The sequence below is a fragment of the Anomaloglossus baeobatrachus genome, chromosome 9 (assembly GCF_048569485.1).
Source record: "Anomaloglossus baeobatrachus isolate aAnoBae1 chromosome 9, aAnoBae1.hap1, whole genome shotgun sequence".
Taxonomy (NCBI): domain Eukaryota; kingdom Metazoa; phylum Chordata; class Amphibia; order Anura; family Aromobatidae; genus Anomaloglossus; species Anomaloglossus baeobatrachus.
The window spans coordinates 113565766-113586168 of record NC_134361.1 but is presented as its reverse complement, the minus strand read 5'-3'; the positions used below and the strand labels follow the sequence as shown (position 1 = coordinate 113586168).

The window sequence follows — 20403 nt, the reverse complement described above, 5'->3', positions numbered from 1 at the left end:
CCTGTCAGTTTCCTCTGCAGACCTGTCACCACAGGCCTGCTGCACTCTACTCCACTCCTGTCACTAATCTGAGTGACAACAACTGACTACTGAACTTGAACTGACTACTGTTCTCCTGCCTCAGGCCCTCTGGGCGTGGCCAACCATCTGCCTCCGCCCCCTGGTGTGACCATCAAGCTCTGAGGGAGGTGACTAGGTTTTAGTGTGGTTCGCTGCTGTTACCTTTTTAGGGGGACGGGTGTTATCCAAGGGCCTACCTGTGACTACCTGGCTAGTCCAGGGCGTCACACAATACCACAAGGATGAGCACAGGGCACACGGATGGGGACATGGGCACATTACTACAAGATGTTGGCTAAGATTACATATGATGCTGCTAATTGTAAAACAATATTACAAGAAGGTGATAAAATGTAAAAAAAAAAATCATAATAAAGCATGAATTTTTTATATATAAACTTAACAAAAAAAGTACACGTTTGTTATAATATACAAGCAAAAAATGTTTAAAAAAGTGATCCAAAGATGTATAGAAAAAAACATGGAATCATTAAAAATGTTCACTTTGTCCTGCAAATAATTCGTCCCCTCTCAATTTTTTTTTCTATGTGCGGCCCATGCACCCAGCTGAGTTTGAGACCCCTGCTATACAGTAACTCCAGAAATCGTCTGCCTTCCTCCCCATTATAGTTAGCAGGTCTTGCTGGTTCAGATGACTTTTCTCAAGTGTGTATGGGGTGCTTTACTAGCTGAATTTGTGAATCTACAGTAGTCACTGTAACTCCGGTAGATTATAACTTCAATGGTAATTTTTTTGGCCCATAGACACACAAGCTTCAAGCTCAAAATATTGTTCACTCAGCATTATGTAGGATTAAAAGTTAAAGACTATAGACACTTTGGTGGCATTTTTATTTCACGTAATTTTTATTCCAAAATGCATGCATTTATTTTTGCATTTGGGTTTCATTAAAAATGTTGCAGCTTTTGCCTTCTTTAGAATCTGTGTTGCACTGAGCACTGCAGGCTGCTGAATTAGCTGAGGCTGGGGCCACACAAGTGTATGGCATGTGATGTGAGAGCATCGGATGCAATATGCTAATGACCCTCAGCTCCTGCTCTGCTGTGAGCAGAGTGTCATTATACTGAGGTTGGATCACAGCTGCGGAGAAGAGGGTGGGATTAATCTCCCCATCTCCTCCATTATCAGCTGATGCAATTATCGCACTTCACTCCTGTGTCATCCGAATGCAGCGTGATGTTTCACTCCATAGACTGGTATGGGTGCAAATGAATACGGATCGGATTACACCCTCAGCATGCTGGGAATGGCCCCATAGAGTAACATGGGTTTCAATGGAATGCGATTTTTTTTTATTGTATTCCATTCGGGCCGTTTTACTTGCCGTGCGCCCAAGCCCTAAGAATCCATAAGCGAGCTCATTCTAATTGCATTTATGATCACAAACGTGAGCTGAACTTTGTAGCAATAAATCAGCCTGTAGCTCAGAAAAGACAGATAAAAGAGTTCTACTCTCTCCTGCTAAAGCGCGCTCACTCAGATTCTCATTTAACCCATTTAACAGTTTGCAAGAAGCAAGGAAAAAAATCCTTTTAAATCCAAATGATGCTAAATTTTTAATGAAACACAACTTCAAAAATTATTCTGTATAGCCCAAAATACATGCAAGTAAAAAAATGATTTCAAAGGTGGCCATATTGTTTAATATAACTGCATAGCTAATTAATGCGCATATATTGTAGATAGCTCAGATCATAGACTGTAATGTAGTTTATAGAGCAGTTAAAAAAGATTATTATTCAAAAGTTGTGCTGATGCTGCATGTGGTTGTGTGTGCACATCGTTCAGTGATTTTGTGCTGTGTCCTTCCTGTAGGATGACATTCGAGGACTGGTGTAATAACTTCACCCATGCTGATGTCTGCCGGATGATAAACACCTCATACCTCAGCCAGTACAAGACATGGGAGAGGGGCGAGGCTCATGGAAAATGGACAGACAATGCTGAGGCTCTGCTGAACCGCGCCGGAGGATGCTTCAATAATAAAAGTACATTTTTTCAGAATCCGCAGGTGACTGCCAACCTGTTTGTTAGAAACAGCTTATGTTATAATATAGTATCAAGGGTCTTTTTAGTAATCTGCATGAGGCTTAAATGGAAAAATAGATCTTTTTACAGAATAAAAGAATCATTGTAGGTATTCTTGTATCTCACACATTTTGGGATACAGCGGGATGCACCTTTGGTTACATAGACCTGTGCAGCTGTATACACTGCAAGTGCGGCATATCAGAAGTGGGTTATAAAATGGTAAAGGGAAATGTAAAAAATAACATTATATATATTCTTCAATTAATCAGATTAATCAGCTACATTTTCAGAATCATACATGATCCTGTTAGTATTATAGATAAGGATTTCTGCTTCCATGGAATTCTCCAGGAAGAAAGTGTTTGGCCCCAAATAATCAAGACCGAGGCTTTTTTCGCCAGTCTTGATGAGCGGTCGTGGTTGAGTCAGACATTCCTGATTCATGAAGAAGTGCACGCCTCTGTAATATCTGACGAGTGCGGTACGACTCCATGCATCCATCAAAATTTTACTCCAGTGCTTGAATGAAGTAAGATCTCAGTCACAGGGAATGCCGCAGCTTATCCTGGATTAGACAAGCTGGTGTGGCACACCCTCGCCATGCCCCCATCCTGCCCAAGTTATACCCATTTTGGAAGAGCTGGGAAAAACTGTCATGAAAATCCTAAAAGTTTAAACATTTATGTAGTATGGGTAATAACAATAATATTAGCAAATACCTCCAATTAGAAATGTAGTATAGCTCTTCTTATATAGCCATGTCTTTTACTTCATGTGCAGGGCATTGCAGCACCTTAGGCATCAATGGTTAGGACCACAAGCAATTACCGTATTTTTCGTTTTATAAGGCGGACCGGAATATAAGACGCATCCCAAATTTAGAGATAAAAAAGGTAAAAAAAATTAAAAATAAATAATGGGGTCTGTCTTATACTGCAGTGTTGTCTTCCTGGAGAGGGGCGGCAGTGGTGGTGGAGCGGGGTCACAGGAGACAGAGACTGTTCTGGCAGTGGTGGCAATGGTGGGTTAGTGCTGGCAGTGGCTGCGGTGGGTCAGTGCTGGCAGCAGGTCAGTGCTGTCAGCGGCGGCAGCGGTCAGTGTTGGCAGCGGTTGTGGTGGTCAGTGTTGGCAGCTGTGGCGGCGGGTCAGTGCTGGCAGCGGAAGCAGCGGTGGTTGTATTGTGGAGCAGGCCAGTGCTCAGATGCTCTGTCGGCGGTCCGGCCTTCAAAGAAATTGCACCCGGAGTGGCGCTTGTGCAGATGGAGCTCTTATCCAAGAGCTCCATCTCCGCACGCGCTGACTCCGGGTGCAATCATCTGAAGCCCATATTGCGGACAGAGAATCCGGGACACCCACCGCACAGCCAACGCAGCTTCAGCTGCCAGCACAGCCACCGCAGTCCGCACAGCCAGCCGGCCGCCCACACAGAGAGGCAGCCAGCAGGCCACCCGCCTACCTGCACAGAGAGGCAGCCGGCCGCACAGACAGCCCCCGCCAATTCGCCACCTCCCTGTAAGATACATTCGCATTATAAGACGAACCCCTCATTTTCCTCCCAAATTTTTGGGAGGAAAAGTGCGTCTTTTAATCCGAAAAATATGGTAACTGTCATTGTATGCGTAGTCGTAACCATGGATACTTAAGGTCCTGCAATGCCCTGCATATGAGGTAAGTGACATAGTGGAATCAAATGAAATATAATACATTTCTAATTGGAGATATTTGCTAATATTATTATTATTATTAATATTACACCTACTACATATTGGGAGAGGATTTTGGAGATGGGATAACCCTTTAAATCTAATTTATTCATTTTAGGAGCTTTCACTTTATAGGTTTACCAGGCAAAAGCATAGACACCTTGTGTGGGACTGGATAATAATGCAAAGTATGTGGCTGAAAATATCCCTTTTATATAGATAATACAATCTACACAAATTTTTATTTTATGGAGGAAGCTCTATACCTTGGTGTTTAACTAAAACCTTCGTATTCTATTTTTTTTACTTTTCAGTACATCTTTGACGTGAAGAAAGAAGAGGATGAGGTGCTGGTTTCTCTCCAACAAGAGGATCAGCGCATACACAAGAAGTCTGGAAAAGGAGACAATTTCATTATTGGCTTTGAAATTCTCAAGGTAGAAAACATATAAAGCCCTTTCTGTATTTATATACGTGACACAATATGAATATATTGCCCTGGATGTGTTTCAAAGGAAAAAAATAAAACCAATAAAAACTGAATAAAAATGATCACTCGTCCTGTAAATAAGCAACCTGTATTCTGCTGGACAATTTACCTTGTACATTAAAGGGAATCTGTCAGCAGGTTTTTGCTATGTAATCTGAGAGCAGTATAATTTAGGGGCTGATACCCTGATTCCAGTGATGTGTGACCTTCTGAACGTCTTGGAGCAGTTTTGATAGAATCCCTGATTTCTCTGCTGTAGCTGTACCAGTTCACTGAATGCTGAGCTGTGATAACCCCGCCCACACCACCAATTGGCAGCTTCTTGTGTACATTCTCAGCAATCTGCCAATCAGTGGTGGGGATGGGGTTACACAGCTTATCTTGACTTCTTTGCATGTGACAATCTCCTACACCTGCAGTGACAATCTCCCAATGATAAAATACTGATTACAATGAAAATACAGCATGCAGTCTAGTAAGTGAAACAGCCCTGGAATCCAGCTTCCGGCCCCTACATCATACTGCTGTCAAATTACATAGCAAAAACCTGCTGCCTGACAAAATCCTTTTAAATAAATATACTCTGAATCTAGTTGTGATAAGAACAAATCAGAGGACAGGGCAAAGTATCTTCCTGGTAATCATACAAATTGAGGCAAATTCTGTGATCCCAGCTTGACCTGTTACATCTCACCAATCATGCCTGTACAGACACCTCAATCCTCTACATTAAGATGTTCTGCATGTTTTCCCATCAGGGGGGCACACACTATGCCTTGCTGTTTGGACCGTCACCGCATTGGGCGTTTTCTTATATATGGCCATCCTATTTGTGGGATCTTGCGTTCTGCATTATGGGACCTTTAGTAATGACAAAATTAGGAACAAATCACTGTCCTAATAAAGAAACAAAAAGTAGTGTACAGAACACAGAAATGTAAAGGATTTTGTGTATATTATGCACAGATACATATTTGATTTACCTGCAGCTGCTTAAGTTATTTTTAAGGATAGGATCGTCTTCGCTATGTAATATAGTACAGTTTTTTAAAAATAATTTATTGCAGTTTTTCCGTAGGTGGAACAGAATAGACTATACAGAATCCACAAGCTGCAAGGACAGCAAAGAGCTGCATCTTCCCTTTACATGAATCTCAGGTCTATTTTCCTGAGGAAGGCATTGAAGAAAGGAAGATACGTCATCATCCCTACAACATTTCAGGCTGGAATTACCTGTGAATTCAACCTCAGAATCTTTAGTGATATGGCGTCTAATTTCAGGTACAAGGTATAAGGTGTACAACCCAAAACTTTCCCATTACCATGCTAAAAATTAAAGAGTGCTTTGAGTTCAGCAGCCGTCCTACTGAAAAGTGAAAGGGAACTTGTCAGCAAAAAGAAATCGCATTTACCTGCAGGTAATAAATGCCGCCTTTAAATATGTTTTTCTGTCTGTTTGGGCTCATGCGCACATTGCGTAATTGTATGCATTTATGCTGCGTATTGCACTGCAGTGTAAATGCTTGCGTCCTGCGTTCCCTGCACAATCTATGTAGATTGTGTATAACACATGCACACAATACTTTTTTGAACGCAGCGATTTGAGTGCTAAAATTTTGACCCAAATCCGTGCGTTCATAAAATGAGCATGTCAATTATTCCGTGCGCTATGGATGCAGCTCATACTCTGTCTATGGTGGTGGCAGCAGCCAGAGCGCATGAAATCGGCTTTTTTTCTACAGACAAACTGCATCCTTTATGCAGTGTTTCTGCAGCGATTTGACTCGCACATGTGCTGTCAAATCGCTGCAGAATATTCAGCAGGTACATGCGCATGGGCCCTTTAAGTGAAAGTGCAGCTGCAGGGAGACAATGAAGTTAGGGAGAACCCTGTAGCTACTCGCTCTCATAACATTTTCATTTTTCTGCCGATAAAGCTGTGTTCAGCTAGGGTCATTCGAGAAAATCTGGTCAATTAATGACACTGTTCTCAAGGGCTCTCCTATGTGTATTTTGAGTTTATGTACAGAGCATGAACACGTTGTTGTTCTTTCCACTTGAAGAATTAGGATGAGCTAGATGGACCTAGGTCTTTTTTCAACCTATGTAACTATGTAATTACAATTGATGTATGATCTAATAGAATAATTGATACCTGAACGGAAAAAAACATAAAATCAATGGATTGTTGATGTAACCCAATGTTTCCCAAACTCCAGTCTACACTGAACCCACCAGATCATATTTTCTGGATTTCATTAGTATTGCATGGATCCAAATCCTCGGATTCTATGTCTTTCAATTCAGGTATCAATTATCCCAATAGATCATACATCAAAACTGTAATTATCCAATTGTAGAGAACAATAATACATATTGTTTGATGCTCGTGAGGACTGGAATTTGGGAAACACTTTGTAACCACATGAAGCGGATCAATAACATCCATCATTTTTCAAAGTCACCTCCAGACTATTATCACAGTACAGGCTCGGTGATAACATGTTATCCAAAGAGGTTGCCATTTTTGATCCAAAATCACACTTTTTACAGATTACATTTGATAATCTGTCATCTTCTAGTGGAGTAAAGTATTTTTGTAATAACAGTTCAATTATATTATTAGTCCTGGTTTTGGTGCTAAACCTCAAGTCATTTTCTATATGTATGTATCCTTTACAAATAGAAAGTCAGGACTGGATTTCACATCCACAGTGGTTCTGGCTCTTGTTAATGACTTTGTATTATATCTGCATTTATTCTTGTAAATATTCTTTTTGTATCAAGTAGGATTGTTTGGCCCTTGCAAATTCATCATCATTTTCATGCATGATATATTCTGCGGTTGTGACAGTTACAGTATCCACAGATTTAGCCCAAGGATGCTGTGTCACCTAGTGGTGACCAACAGTACTGCACAGTACTGTTCACATATAGCCAAACAAAATCAGAAAAAAATAAAATAGCAAAAAAAGCCCTATATATTCATAGTTTCGCATTTGTTTTTTTAAATTACTTTTATTACTTTGATACAATAACATATTAATGAATTGTTATATTGTTATAATGTATTTTTTATATAATAATTTATTATGAATAGATGTTTTGACACAAAAAATAAAAACGGTTAACATCAGATGTTTCCAACTTACGTTATCGGATAACCTCTGCAGGGAGCTGCTCCAGGATAAGCCCGGCGTAAGCTGTTGGAACTTCTTATTTGGATATCCCAAAAGAGTCACTCAAGTGTTGGTGCGGAGCATAGAAGAAGCAGACCCTCAGGGGAAAGCACAAGGTAATATGGGGAAATCAACATTATTTTTAATCATAATCACAAATTTTGTTGAAGTCACAAATTTACAAACACCTAAATGGGAATCAGTCAGCAGGTTTTTGCTACATTATCTGAGAGCAGCATAATGTAGGCAAAGAGATTCTGATTCCAATGATGTATCACTTATCTTACTGGCTGCAGCCATTCTGATTCAAATCAGAGCTTTTAGATTTAGCCATGTAGCATAGCTGAGAGAGCTGTCACCACCCACACCAGGCTCTCTCTAAAGATTGTACATTGACAGTGAGGTGTCAATCACAGGAGGGGGTGTGTCGGACTGCAGTGCGCATGACATTGTAGTCCAGCAATGATAATCTCTAAGTGATAAAGCCTTTAGTTTAAGTAAACAGCACGCAGTCTGACAGGACAGGCATAGTTGATTTTTGTTTTTTAACCCCTGTAGCATGCTGCCCTCAGTTACATAGCAAAAATCTGCTGACAGATTCCCTTTAAGTGGAAGGGAAAAAAATACATTTATCCCTTCCACGGATTCTATGTCAACAAATCAAAGTTTAAAGGGGTTGTCTAGAACATATTGTATCTATGTCCTATCAGATAGGTTTTGATCCCCCACCAAATACCCCCACAGATCTACTGTAACTAGCTGTAGCCGGATGTAAACATAATACAGAAAAGGAACGGCGGGCACTGTGCATTATCAATGTTACTCATGTAAGTCGATTTGGATATTTATGCAAAGTACATGACGACAATTTTTTCCTAAAAATATTTACAATACACCATTTCATATATCAAAATTCCATTGGTACCACAAATTTACATACACCAAGTTTACAGCCTTTAAATAGCATTTAAAATTTCAGAAAATAATGGGCTTCTGATAAGAAACATTTATACAATTTGCATTAATTGGAGGTTTACATGGGGTAATATTTTGCTTAAGCTGCCATTATTCTCAGCAGCGTCACTTCTATTTACACAAGATTTGTTGTTGCCAAGATCAATGATCTTTCGTACAGCACAAAATATAGTTTCACCTGACAAACGTGTGTTTGATTGTTTCTTTGGGCATTGCACAATCATGAGACTAGAATTCCTAGTACGGATTGCTCATGATAATCATGCAGTGAAAATACACATTTACCCCTAAGATAAAAGCTGTAAGGCTGCCATCAGTCTTGTGATTTGTAGGGCTCTCATCTCGCAAGCCCCAGTGATAAAGAGTTAAAAAAAAAGGTTTTATAAAATTGAAGAACATTTTAAGCCATTTCCAGAGATTTACTATCAAAAGGTTTTGATTTTGTAACCTTCATAACCGCTTTCACTTATTCCTCATCTGGTTTTGGAACGGTTTCTTGGCCTGGTCGCTAATTGCTGTTATATACGGCACTATATTCAGCCTCTAGGAGCTAAATCCATGGTTAACTTACAGAACACATTTATTGTAAGCGGTAAATAATACTGGCAACGTCTTGGAATTTTCCAGCTGCCATGTAAATTACAGCATGTTTTGCTCAGTCTGAAACCTAATGGAGATGAATTTACTAAGCAATTAGGTCAGTGGCTGCTGTACGGCGTGTGATTCCATTTCTGTCGGATTTCATGTATTCATGTGTAATAGATCTAGGACTTGCAGCTACATGAAAGCTGTAGCTACAATTTTCTTCAGGTGATCAAAGGTCTAGTCTGCTGCTATAGCTGCTATCTGCCAGGGCGGAGTGACTTGGTGCCCAGGAAAATGCCAATCAAGCCGCTAAACCCATAACTTAGAGCTACAGTCCTAATCATCAACTCCCTTTGTGTATACTGTACCATTACGATACCAGACATTCTATATCCCGAGTTCTAAAGAACAAAATATTCAGACTTTAGGGGCTTTTATGTACATAGAACTTTATTCTAGTTTGGGGGAAAATGCAACAACATTATTAATAGGGTGGTCTTATGACTAGAGATGAGCGAACCGGTCCCGGTTCGGCTCGAGGTCGGTTCGCCGAACGAAGCTCCCATTCGAGTTCGGTTCGTCGAACGTTCCATGAACCGAACTCGAACCGCATAGGAAACAATGGCAGGCATTCACAAACACATAAAAACACCTAGAAAACACCCTCAAAGGTGTCCAAAAGGTGACAAACAACTCACAACACAACACAAACACATGGGAAAGTGACAAGGACATATACTCATGCGAAAACAAAAGAGCAGGACAAGAAAAAAGTGGAGGGCACACAGATATAGGCATGGCACGCCCTTCTAAAATCATGTAAAACACCGCAAGGTGACTCCAAGCGGAGTCTCCCTTTTTTCCAAAAATTGGGCCCCACACACACCTACCCATTCAGTGGCAGCACTTGTGCCCCAGTTGTACACTTCACAGCTAGATTTGCATCAAGCACATTCAAAAATACGCCATAATTAACCGTCCCCAGGATGACACCGGGGTAGGTAGCAAAGTCTTTCCTGATCCCAGCTCTGTTCATCTTGGCTTCTTTTAAAAACAATGTAAGCAAGGGTTACTCCAAGCGGAGTCTCCCTTTTTTCCAAAAATTGGGCCCCACACACACCTACCCATTCAGTGGCAGCACTTGTGCCCCAGTTGTACAATTCACAGCTACATTTGCATCAAGCACATTCAAAAATACGCTATTCTTAACCGTCCCCAGGATGACACCGGGGTAGGTAGCAAAGTCTTTGCTGAACCATGACTTGTTCATCTTGGCTTCTTTTAAAAAACACAGCAAGCAAGGGTTACTCCAAGCGGAGTCTCCCTTTTTTCCAAAAATTGGGCCCCACACACACCCACCCATTCAGTGGCAGCACTTGTGCCCCAGTTATACACTTCACAGCTAGATTTGCATCAAGCACATTCAAAAATACGCCATAATTAACCGTCCCCAGGATGACTCCGGGGTAGGTAGCAAAGTCTTTCCTGATCCCAGCTCTGTTCATCTTGGATCATTTATGAAAAACACAGCAAGCAAGGGTTACTCCAAGCGGAGTCTCCCTTTTTCCCAAAAATTGGGCCCCACACACACACCCACCCCTTCAGTGGCAGCACTTGTGCCCCAGTTGTACACTTCACAGCTAGATTTGCATCAAGCACATTCAAAAATACGCTATTCTTAACCGTCCCCAGGATGACACCGGGGTAGGTAGCAAAGTCTTTGCTGAACCATGACTTGTTCATCTTGGCTTCTTTTAAAAAACACAGCAAGCAAGGGTTACTCCAAGCGGAGTCTCCCTTTTTCCCAAAAATTGGGCCCCACACACACCCACCCCTTCAGTGGCAGCAGTTGTGCCCCAGTTGTACACTTCACACCTAGATTTGCATCAAGCACATTAAAAAATACGCCATAATTAACCGTCCCCAGGATGAGACCGGGGTAGGTAGCAAAGTCTTTCTTTCCTGATCCCAGCTCTGTTCATCTTGGCTTCTTTTAAAAACAATGTAAGCAAGGGTTACTCCAAGCGGAGTCTGCCTTTTTTCCAAAAATTGAGCCCCACACACACCCACCCATTCAGTGGCAGCACTTGTGCCCCAGTTATACACTTCACAGCTAGATTTGCATGAAGCACATTCAAAAATACGCCATAATTAACCGTCCCCAGGATGACTCCGGGGTAGGTAGCAAAGTCTTTGCTGAACCATGACTTGTTCATCTTGGATCATTTATAAAAAACACAGCAAGCAAGGGTTACTCCAAGTGGAGTCTCCCTTTTTTCCAAAAATTGGGCCCCACACAGACACCTTATCAGTGGCAGCACTTGTGCCCTAGTTGCAAACAGGATGTTTTGATTTGCATCAAGCACATTCCAAATACACAAGCATTTACTCTCCCCAGGATGACACAGGGGTAGTAAATTCCTTCTGGATCCATGACTTGTTCATTTTCATGATTGTCAGTCTGTCCACATTGTCACTGGACAGACGCGTGCGCTTATTTGTCAGCACACACCCAGGAGCACTGAAGACACGTTCAGAGACAACGCTGGCAGCTGGACACGACAAAATCTCCAAGGCGTAACTGGAGAGCTCTGGCCATTTTTCTAGATTTGAAGCCCAAAATGAGCAAGGCTCCATTTGCAAAGTCATGGCATCGATGTTCATATGGAGATACTCCTGTATCATCCTCTCCAGCCGTTGACTATGTGTCAGACTTGTTGTCTCTGGTGGCCTTGCAAAGGAGGGTCTAAAAAAATTATGAAAAGATTCCATAAAATTGCTGTTACCAGCACCAGATACGGTCCTACTGGTACGGGTAGACTGTTGAAGACGACGAGACCGTCCCATGTTTGTCAAGTTACAACTGGGAGAATCACTCCCTGCACCTGCACGGTTGTTTGGTGGAAAAGCCGAGCTAAGATCGAGTAACCGCTTCTGCTGATACTCCTGCATACGTGCGTCTCTTTCTATGGCTGGAATTATGTCACAAAATTTGGACTTGTACCAGGGATCTAATAGTGTGGCAATCCAGTAGTCATCATCACTTCTAATTTTGACAATACGAGGGTCATGTTGGAGGTAGTGCAACAAGAAGGCACTCATGTGTCTTGCGCAGCCATGCGGACCAAGTCCACGCTGTGTTTGTGGCATAGAGGTGCTAACCGTTCTTTCTTCCTCTGACATCTCCCCCCAACCTCTTTCAACAGAAATTTGACCAAGGTCTCCCTCATCCGCTGAGTCTTCCATGTCCATGGACAGTTCGTCCTCCATTTCTTCATGTTCTCCTGCACCTTCCTCAACATTTCGCCTGCTACCATGCGCCCTTGTTGATCCCTGTCCCCCATGGTCCCATGCCTGCCGCGTTGGTGATGATGAACGTCTGGACCTTGGTGATGTTGTTGTGTCTTGCGCATATGAATCCTCCTGTAGTTCCTGCCCTTCCTGTTGTCCCACCCCCTGACTCCGAATAGTGTTTAGCGTGTGCTCCAGCATGTAAATGACTGGAATCGTCATGCTGATAATGGCATTGTCAGCGCTAAACATATTCGTCGCCATGTCGAAACTGTGCAGAAGGGTGCATAGGTCCTTGATCTGAGACCACTCCATCAGGGTGATCTGCCCCACCTCTGCATCTCGTTGGCCCAGGCTATACGTCATGACGTATTGCACCAGGGCTCGGCGGTGCTGCCACAGTCGCTGTAACATGTGGAGAGTTGAATTCCAGCGTGTCGCCACATCGCATTTCAGGCGATGAACCGGCAGGCCGAAAGACTTCTGGAGCGATGCAAGTCGCTCAGCTGCGGCGCTTGAACGGCGGAAGTGAGCAGACAGTTTTCGTGCCCTGTTCAGAAGGCCATCTAGGCCGGGATAGTGTGTTAAAAATTGCTGGACGACAAGGTTCAACACGTGAGCCATACAAGGTACGTGTGTCACCTTGCCCAGGCGAAGGGCCACACCCAGGTTTGCAGCATTGTCGCACACGGCCTTACCAGGCTGCAGGTTGAGTGGAGACAACCATTTATTAAACTCGGACCGCAGAGCTGACCACAACTCCTCAGCTGTGTGACTCTTATTCCCAAGACATGTCAAGCTAAAGACCGCCTGATGCCGTTGCCCTCTGCTGCCAGCATAGTAATGAGGGGTGCGTGATTCCTTCTGCGCAGTGAGAACGCTGGTGGCCTGACCAGGCAGGCTTGGGGCGGAGGTGGAGGACCCAGATGAGGTGGAGGAGGCAGAAGCAGTGGCGGAACTTGGACAGACAGAGGATTGACACACAAGTCGTGGGGACGGCAAGACTTGTGCAGCAGACCCTTCACCATATATCACCATAGTTACCCAGTGCCCAGTCAGCGACATGTAATGTCCCTGCCCATGCTTACTAGTCCAAGTATCGGTGGTGAAATGCACCCGTTCACACACAGAGTTTCTCAAGGAAGCTGTGATGTTGTGTGCGACATGCTGGTGTAGCGCGGGCACACCTTTCTTAGAGAAGTAGTGGCGACTAGGCCTCTGGTACTGGGGCACAGCGACAGACATAAGGTCTCTAAAATCCTGTGTGTCCACTAGGCGGAAAGGCAGCATTTCGGTAGCCAAGAGCTTACAGAGGGATAGAGTCAACCTCTTAGCTTTATCATGGGTCGCAGGAAGTGGCCTTTTATTTGACCACATCTGAGGGACAGAGATCTGGCTGCTGTGTGTAGACGGTGTTGAGTAGGGTGTCCCTGGAAAAATGCAGGTTTGTGAGGAAAGTGCAGGCGGAGACATGATGTTGCCTTCATCCAACGTTGGTGCTATCGATGTCTGAGAGAGCTGTACACACTCACTTGTTTCCCCTTCCAAACCAACTGACGACCTACCAAGCAAACTGCCTGTTGCGGTTACAGTGATGGAAGTTGTGCGTGGAAAACCAGGTGTGACAGCTGTCCCCACAGTCCTAGAAGATGAAGAGCGCGCAGATGCACTGGAAGGGGCAGGCGGTGGATGGTTTGCTCCGCTAGGCCGCATTGCAGCACGGTGAGCTTCCCACTGGGACATATGATATTTATTCATGTGACGATTCATGGAAGAAGTTGTCAAACTGCTGAGGTTTTGACCTCTACTAATAGAACCATGACAAATTTTACAGATCACATAATTTGGGCGATCTTTTGCTATGTCAAAAAAGGACCAGGCTAGGCAAGGCTTAGAGGGCATGCGACCTGTTGATCCACCCCGACTAGTGCTCAGAGGCAGAGTGGTGGCTGAGGATGCAGTTGTAGACGTGCTACCAGTACTCCGACTCTGTCCAGGAAGGCGCAAGGTAACTTCGTCATCAGTTGCATCCTCCTCCACCACCTCTGTTGACCTCCTCGAGTGCCTGACTGTGGGTTGACAGTAGGTGGGATCTACAACTTTATCATCAATTGTTGTGTTTGCACTCCCCTCCCCCTCAGACCGAGCCTCCTCTTGCCCTGACCGAATATTTAAGTTGTCATCCCAATCGGGTATCTGCGTCTCATCTTCATCAGTATGTTCCTCATTGTCTATAACCACAGGTGTTACAGTTTGTGACAAAGGGTCAACATTATGCTCAGAAACTTGGTCCTCACGGCCTGAATCAGAGTCACAAAGGTTCTGGGCATCACTGCAGACCATTTCATGTTCTGTACTCACTGTAGCTTGGGAGCAGACCTCTGATTCCCAGGCTATAGTGTGACTGAACAGCTCTGCAGACTCAGCCATCTCAGTTCCACCATACTGTGCAGGGCTGATGGAGACTTCAGAGCCGGGAGAAAGCAAGTTTGATTGGGATGACAACTCAGAGGACTGGTGTTTTTTGGATGCGGTACTTGAAGTGGCTGAGAGGGCACTTGTTGGACCACTTGAGATCCATTCAAGCATTTTCCTTTTTTGGCCATCATCTACCTTTGTTCCTGTTGTTCGTGTCCGTAAAAAAGGGAGCACATCGGATTGTCCACGGTAAGTAGTAGACATCTTACTTTTGCTGGTAGATGGTCTATCTTCAGCAGATGATAATGGAGCTTTGCCACCTTCCCCTCGGACAAACCATTTTTTTCCTTTTCCACCACGCCTCTTCCCCTTTCCACCAGCATCTGTCATTTTGCCACTCATGTTGATTGCGACAAGATTGTGCACTGAAAATGTGGTAGTAAAAATTGAGAGGTGGTGTAGATTGCAGCGGTGGTCTAGCTTTATTAACAGCAGAATAATAAAGAATAAATATCCCTGACAATGCAACTACGGCCCTTATACTGGCAGCATAAATTGCTAGTATAATGGATTAGTAAATATCAGTTTGAGTGTGCAATGCAGGCAGAGGTGCTGCAAATATCTTTGCACTAGTGGGACTATACAGAAGTCCAATAGCCACGTTTAGGATGCCACTAGGTACACTCAGGGTTTGCTAGTATAATGGCTTAGTTATAAGGAGTTGGAGTGTGCAATGCAGGCAGACGTGCTGCAAATATCTTTGCACTAGTGGGACTATACAAAAGTCCAATAGCCACGTTTAGGATGCCACTAGGTACACTCAGTGTTTGCTAGTATAATGGCTTAGTTATAATGAGTTGGAGTGTGCAGAGGACAGGAGGGTACAGTGCCAGGATTGTGGGGCTCTGGGTAGAGGAATGGAAGACTGCCTTTCTATTCCCTCCTAATGGGGAAATGCAGCGAGGAAATCCCTGACCTTAGCTACACAGACGCTGTCTCTGTTTTCAGGACCTGTCACCTATGGCTCTGACCCTGCCGGTACGAGCCCTTAAAAGGACTGATAGAAAGTGCTATCCCTAAGCTGTCCAGCGCTGTGTATGGAGCGCATACAGCAGTATCGGCGATAGGACAAAGGACGGAGCTGCGCCAGTGATGTCTGACACCAAGGACGCAGAAGAGATAATGGCGTCCGGACGGGCAGATACTCGTTTTTATAATGCAGGGACATGTGACATGGACATCCTATCACACATGCCGTTGCTTTTCTGGCTAAAAGTCCACTTAGCTGTGTGTGTGTGTGTCTGGGATTGGCTGCCATAATGGCCCTCCCCACTAGACGCGCGCGCTTAGGGAAGGAAGACAAGGGGAAAAAAAAAAAATGGCGATCGCCATTATACAAACAGCAGTGATCTGAAGGCGCTGTTCCCGCACACTATACACTGACATTTCATAATAGTGTGAGTTACAGAGTGACTTACACTATTACAGCGGAAAGCCAGCTAGGAATTAGCTGTTTTTTTGCTGCTAGAACCGTTCTCGAACGTTTCTAGAACTATCGAGCTTTTGCAAAAAGCTCGAGTTCTAGTTCGATCTAGAACAGGCCCCAAAATCACTCGAGCCTAGAACTGGAGAACCTCGATCCGCGAACCGCACTCAACTCTACTTATGACAGGCAGGCATTTATGGCATATACTGTAGATATGTGTAAATGATACAGATCCCAAGTCTTCTGGCCTTGTCCAGAACACCCACAGCCGCGCATGCGCAGCCATCTCTCTGATCACCATTTTGAATGGGGGATCGGAGACCTCTGTCCTGGAGAAAGGCGACAGCCCCATAGATGGGACCCTCATCTATTAAATATTTATGACCCATCCTGTGGATATTCCATTAGCATTAGCATTCATTAATCATGAGACAATACTTTTCTTTATAATAAAAATGTAATCTTCAGGTAAAATTCATTTTGTTAACTGGAACCTGTCACGTGTAAAAACTCTATTAACTTACAGATATGAGGTTGATCAGCAGGTTAATAGCATTTGCAACCTGCCCAGTGCCTGCACGTTAAATCTTGCTGCTGGGAAGAAATGAACTTTATTCCTCCGACAGAGTTCAGGTTTCCATCAAGCGCCGGCGCGGGTTTAGTCACCACTCTAGTTATGAAGAGTGGCGGCTGTAACCGCACCCCCTGCACTGACTGACAGCTTCCTCTTATGCTAAGCGGCAGACTGGAGACTAAACGTGCGCTGGCGCCGCCCCAGTGACAGTCCCGAAACTGCTGGAGGATTAAATTTCATTTCATTCCAGCTGCAAGGTTCAATGTGCAGGTTTCAAATGCTATTAACCTGCGGAATAATCCCATATCTGCAGGTTAATAGTGTTTATGCACCTGATAGGTTCACTTTTTTGTTATTGGTGAACTATTGTAACATGTGCTAAATCTCTCACAATTTCAGGGGGTGATTTATACATTTTAATCAAATGTGAAAATGAAAGTGTTCACTCTGAAGTTCACAAGAATACGACGAGCGCAATTGTTGACATGAAAGTGATTTTTTACCGGAGGAGAATGAATGATCCAATCGCTATTCAGGTAATGCATTATATAATAACACACATTTTGTTATAAAACTGCAGGAAATAGTAAGAAAGCTCGAATTTTGTTTGTTTTACTTATTTCCCTCCTTCATCATGCCCTATAAGTGGTGCACTGATGGAAAAAGGCATTATACTTCTGTGGATGGCACATAGATGCCGCCCCAACCGTATTGTACATTTACACGCCATTGAAGAAAAATGTAGATTGTTAGACAAGATGAGGAGGCGCCCTCTGTCACCCCATCAGCGCTCCACAAGGAGGTCGCCATAAGAGTAGGAGCCCAATAAAATATCCCAGGCCTGAACTGGCAAGATCATAGAACGGTAGAATTGGAAGGGACCTCAAGAACCATCGGGTGCAGGTTTTCCTAAATCAATCTAACTATGTTTATCCAGCTTCCGCTTGAAGATTTCCATTGATGGAGAGCATAATACCTTCCGTGGTCGCTTTTTCCACTCTCTGACTGCCCTCACTGTCAGAAAGTTTTTGCTAATGTCTAATCTGAATCTCCTTCCTTTAAGTTTCATCCCATTGCTTCTTTTACTTCCTTGTGCTAATGAGAATAGGATAGTTCCCTCTGCTCTGTGACTTCCTTTCAGATATTTGTAGACCACTTTTAAGTCTCCTCTCAGCCTTATCTATTGCAAACTAAACATCCCTAGTTCTTTTAGCTGTTCTTTATGACATGGTTTGCAGACCTTCTACCATCTTGGTTGCTCTTCTCTTGACTTGCTCCAATTTATCACCTATATTCAGAGGAACATCCACAATAAAACAAGAGTGCTTAATGCAAAAGCCAAGCATATATAAACAACTACATAGCCGAGATATGCTACAACAAATAGCCGAAAAAGTCATGCAGAACAGCAGAGGTTGGGCCACTATCAATGAATCATTAATCTCCTGTAGCAAGCACCCATTCAGCTTTTTGCATTCCTCATGCACTGTTGCTCATCACCAATGATAAATCATTCTGATCGTCCTTCCGCTATTTTTTTTAGTATACTTTTTATATTTGCTGTGTACATCGTTTGCAGCGCCCTTGAATTGTTTACTGTATCACTGCATGACATGTGAATCCCAAAGGCAATAACTCAGTTTAATGTATTAAGACAGTATTTGCTGAATTAATTCAACATAAAGCTATATTCTTCTACTTTGACCCTTAGGTCTGGGGGAACAAGCTCATGTGTGACCAGTTCCTGGGTCAAGTGCTTCTGGCTGCATCGCCGAATGACTCCGTAGAAGAGCAGAGTCTCCAGCTGCACAACAAGGATGGGCAAGCAGCGCAGGAGATGCCAGGCCGGATAAATGTCAAGGTTGTCTCCTCTGATGACCTACTCGAACTGTGAATGTGAGAGAGTCTCCCGGATACAGACATGGCTGCGAGCTAACGACTGTCTGACATGCCTGAGTAGATGACGTCTTCTCCGTTTGCATGCATGGACACTGGAGATTTGTATTGAAGCTGAGCACATCCAGTGTTTCATCATCTGGCAAGACCATAGAAATGTGCAAAGTTTCTTATTCTGAAGCATCAAAGCTTATGGTACATAAGCGTGTATACCCTCATGGAATAAATGGCGCTATAATAATTATTAATAATAATAATAATAATACAAGAAATCCTGAAATATTGACGGCAGGTTAGAAGATCACATATTAAATCAGCCAATATTCAATATGTCTTATCTATTCTGAAGAGATTAAATATTCATTATCTATATTAGCTTTAAACCACACTGCAATCTCCAAGATCCTATCCCAATATGCAGTAGGTGTAATAATAATCAGAATAATAGCAAATATCTCCAATTAGAAATGAAGTATGGTTCTGATATATCCATGTCTCTTACCTCATGTGCAGGGCATTACAGGACCTTAGGTATCCATAGTTATGACCATGCATATAGTGACAGTTAATTAGTTGCTCGTGGTTATATCCATGGATCCCTAAGGTCCTACAATGCCCTGCACATGAGGTAAGAGACATGAATATATGAGGAGGACTATACTACATTTCTAATTGCAGGTATTTGCTAATATTAATTATTATTATTATTGTATATACTACATATTGGGATATCTTGGAGATGGGAATACCCCTTTAAAGCCATTTAGACACAATCTGGAATATTTTCAGGGAATTTACACAAACAGTAAAATATGATGTTTTGATTACATCTCTGGCTTTGAAGATTATCTTCTGGCTAACTTGTTGTCCACGCATGTTATCCTTTCAGTGTGGGGCAGGCAAGCCACTGAACAATAGCAGGCATAATACATGCTTAGAAGTGAGGAAACGGAAGATCCAGCACCTATAGTGCTGACAGAATTCTGCTAAAGATGAATAAATTATAGGGCATGAAATGGGAACAGTTCCTGGACATATTAGATTGTTATGTGGACCAGAAGCAGTTTTATTTTTTTTGTGAGGAGAGCAGCAATATCATGTTTTTACTCTGGTTTTAACTGAAATGAAAAGTAGACTTTGAAAGGTGTCTGTGACTAATAAGAAAATGGCACCCCTCGCCCAAATAATGCTTTGTGTAGGAGAAACTTTATTTAAAGCATTAAAATGTACAAAGAGAGCTGAAATTTTAATGGGATAATCCTTCACAAGTCTCCCATGTGTTAGGTGACCAGTGACATCACATCTACAGATATCTGCTGGCTTCTGAGCAAGAGCAGCAGGCAGGGCTGCCTCTAGGAATTTCAGGGCACCATACTGGAACATTTTTGGGCCCCTTGAGGCTCCACCCCACACACTGCTCCTGTGTTTATTATTTCTCCCACACACTGCTCTATGTATATCCCCCCATTCACATTGCTCCTCTGTATAATATCCTCACACACACACACACACACACACACACACACACACACTGCTCCTCTGTATAATATCCTCACACACTGCTCCTCTGTATAATATCCTCACACACACACACACACTGCTCCTCTGTATATCACCACCACACACTGCTCCTCTGTATATTATCACCTCACACACACTGCTTCTCTGTATAATATCCCTCCCACACACTGCT

General features: G+C 43.2%; 1 protein-coding gene across 1 annotated transcript in view; it reads left to right on the top strand.

Annotated features, from left to right (window-relative positions):
- The window catches only part of CAPN6 (calpain 6), an 87498-nt gene extending 68367 nt beyond the window's left edge, over positions 1-19131 (top strand). Inside the window, exons 7-12 of the mRNA XM_075322711.1 lie at positions 1898-2093; positions 4131-4253; positions 5385-5587; positions 7480-7601; positions 17214-17350; positions 18526-19131. Coding sequence (XP_075178826.1) covers positions 1898-2093; positions 4131-4253; positions 5385-5587; positions 7480-7601; positions 17214-17350; positions 18526-18708 — 964 coding nt within the window. The 3' untranslated portion in view covers positions 18709-19131. The remainder of the gene's footprint in view (positions 1-1897; positions 2094-4130; positions 4254-5384; positions 5588-7479; positions 7602-17213; positions 17351-18525) is intronic.
- Positions 19132-20403: the final 1272 nt, after the last annotated feature.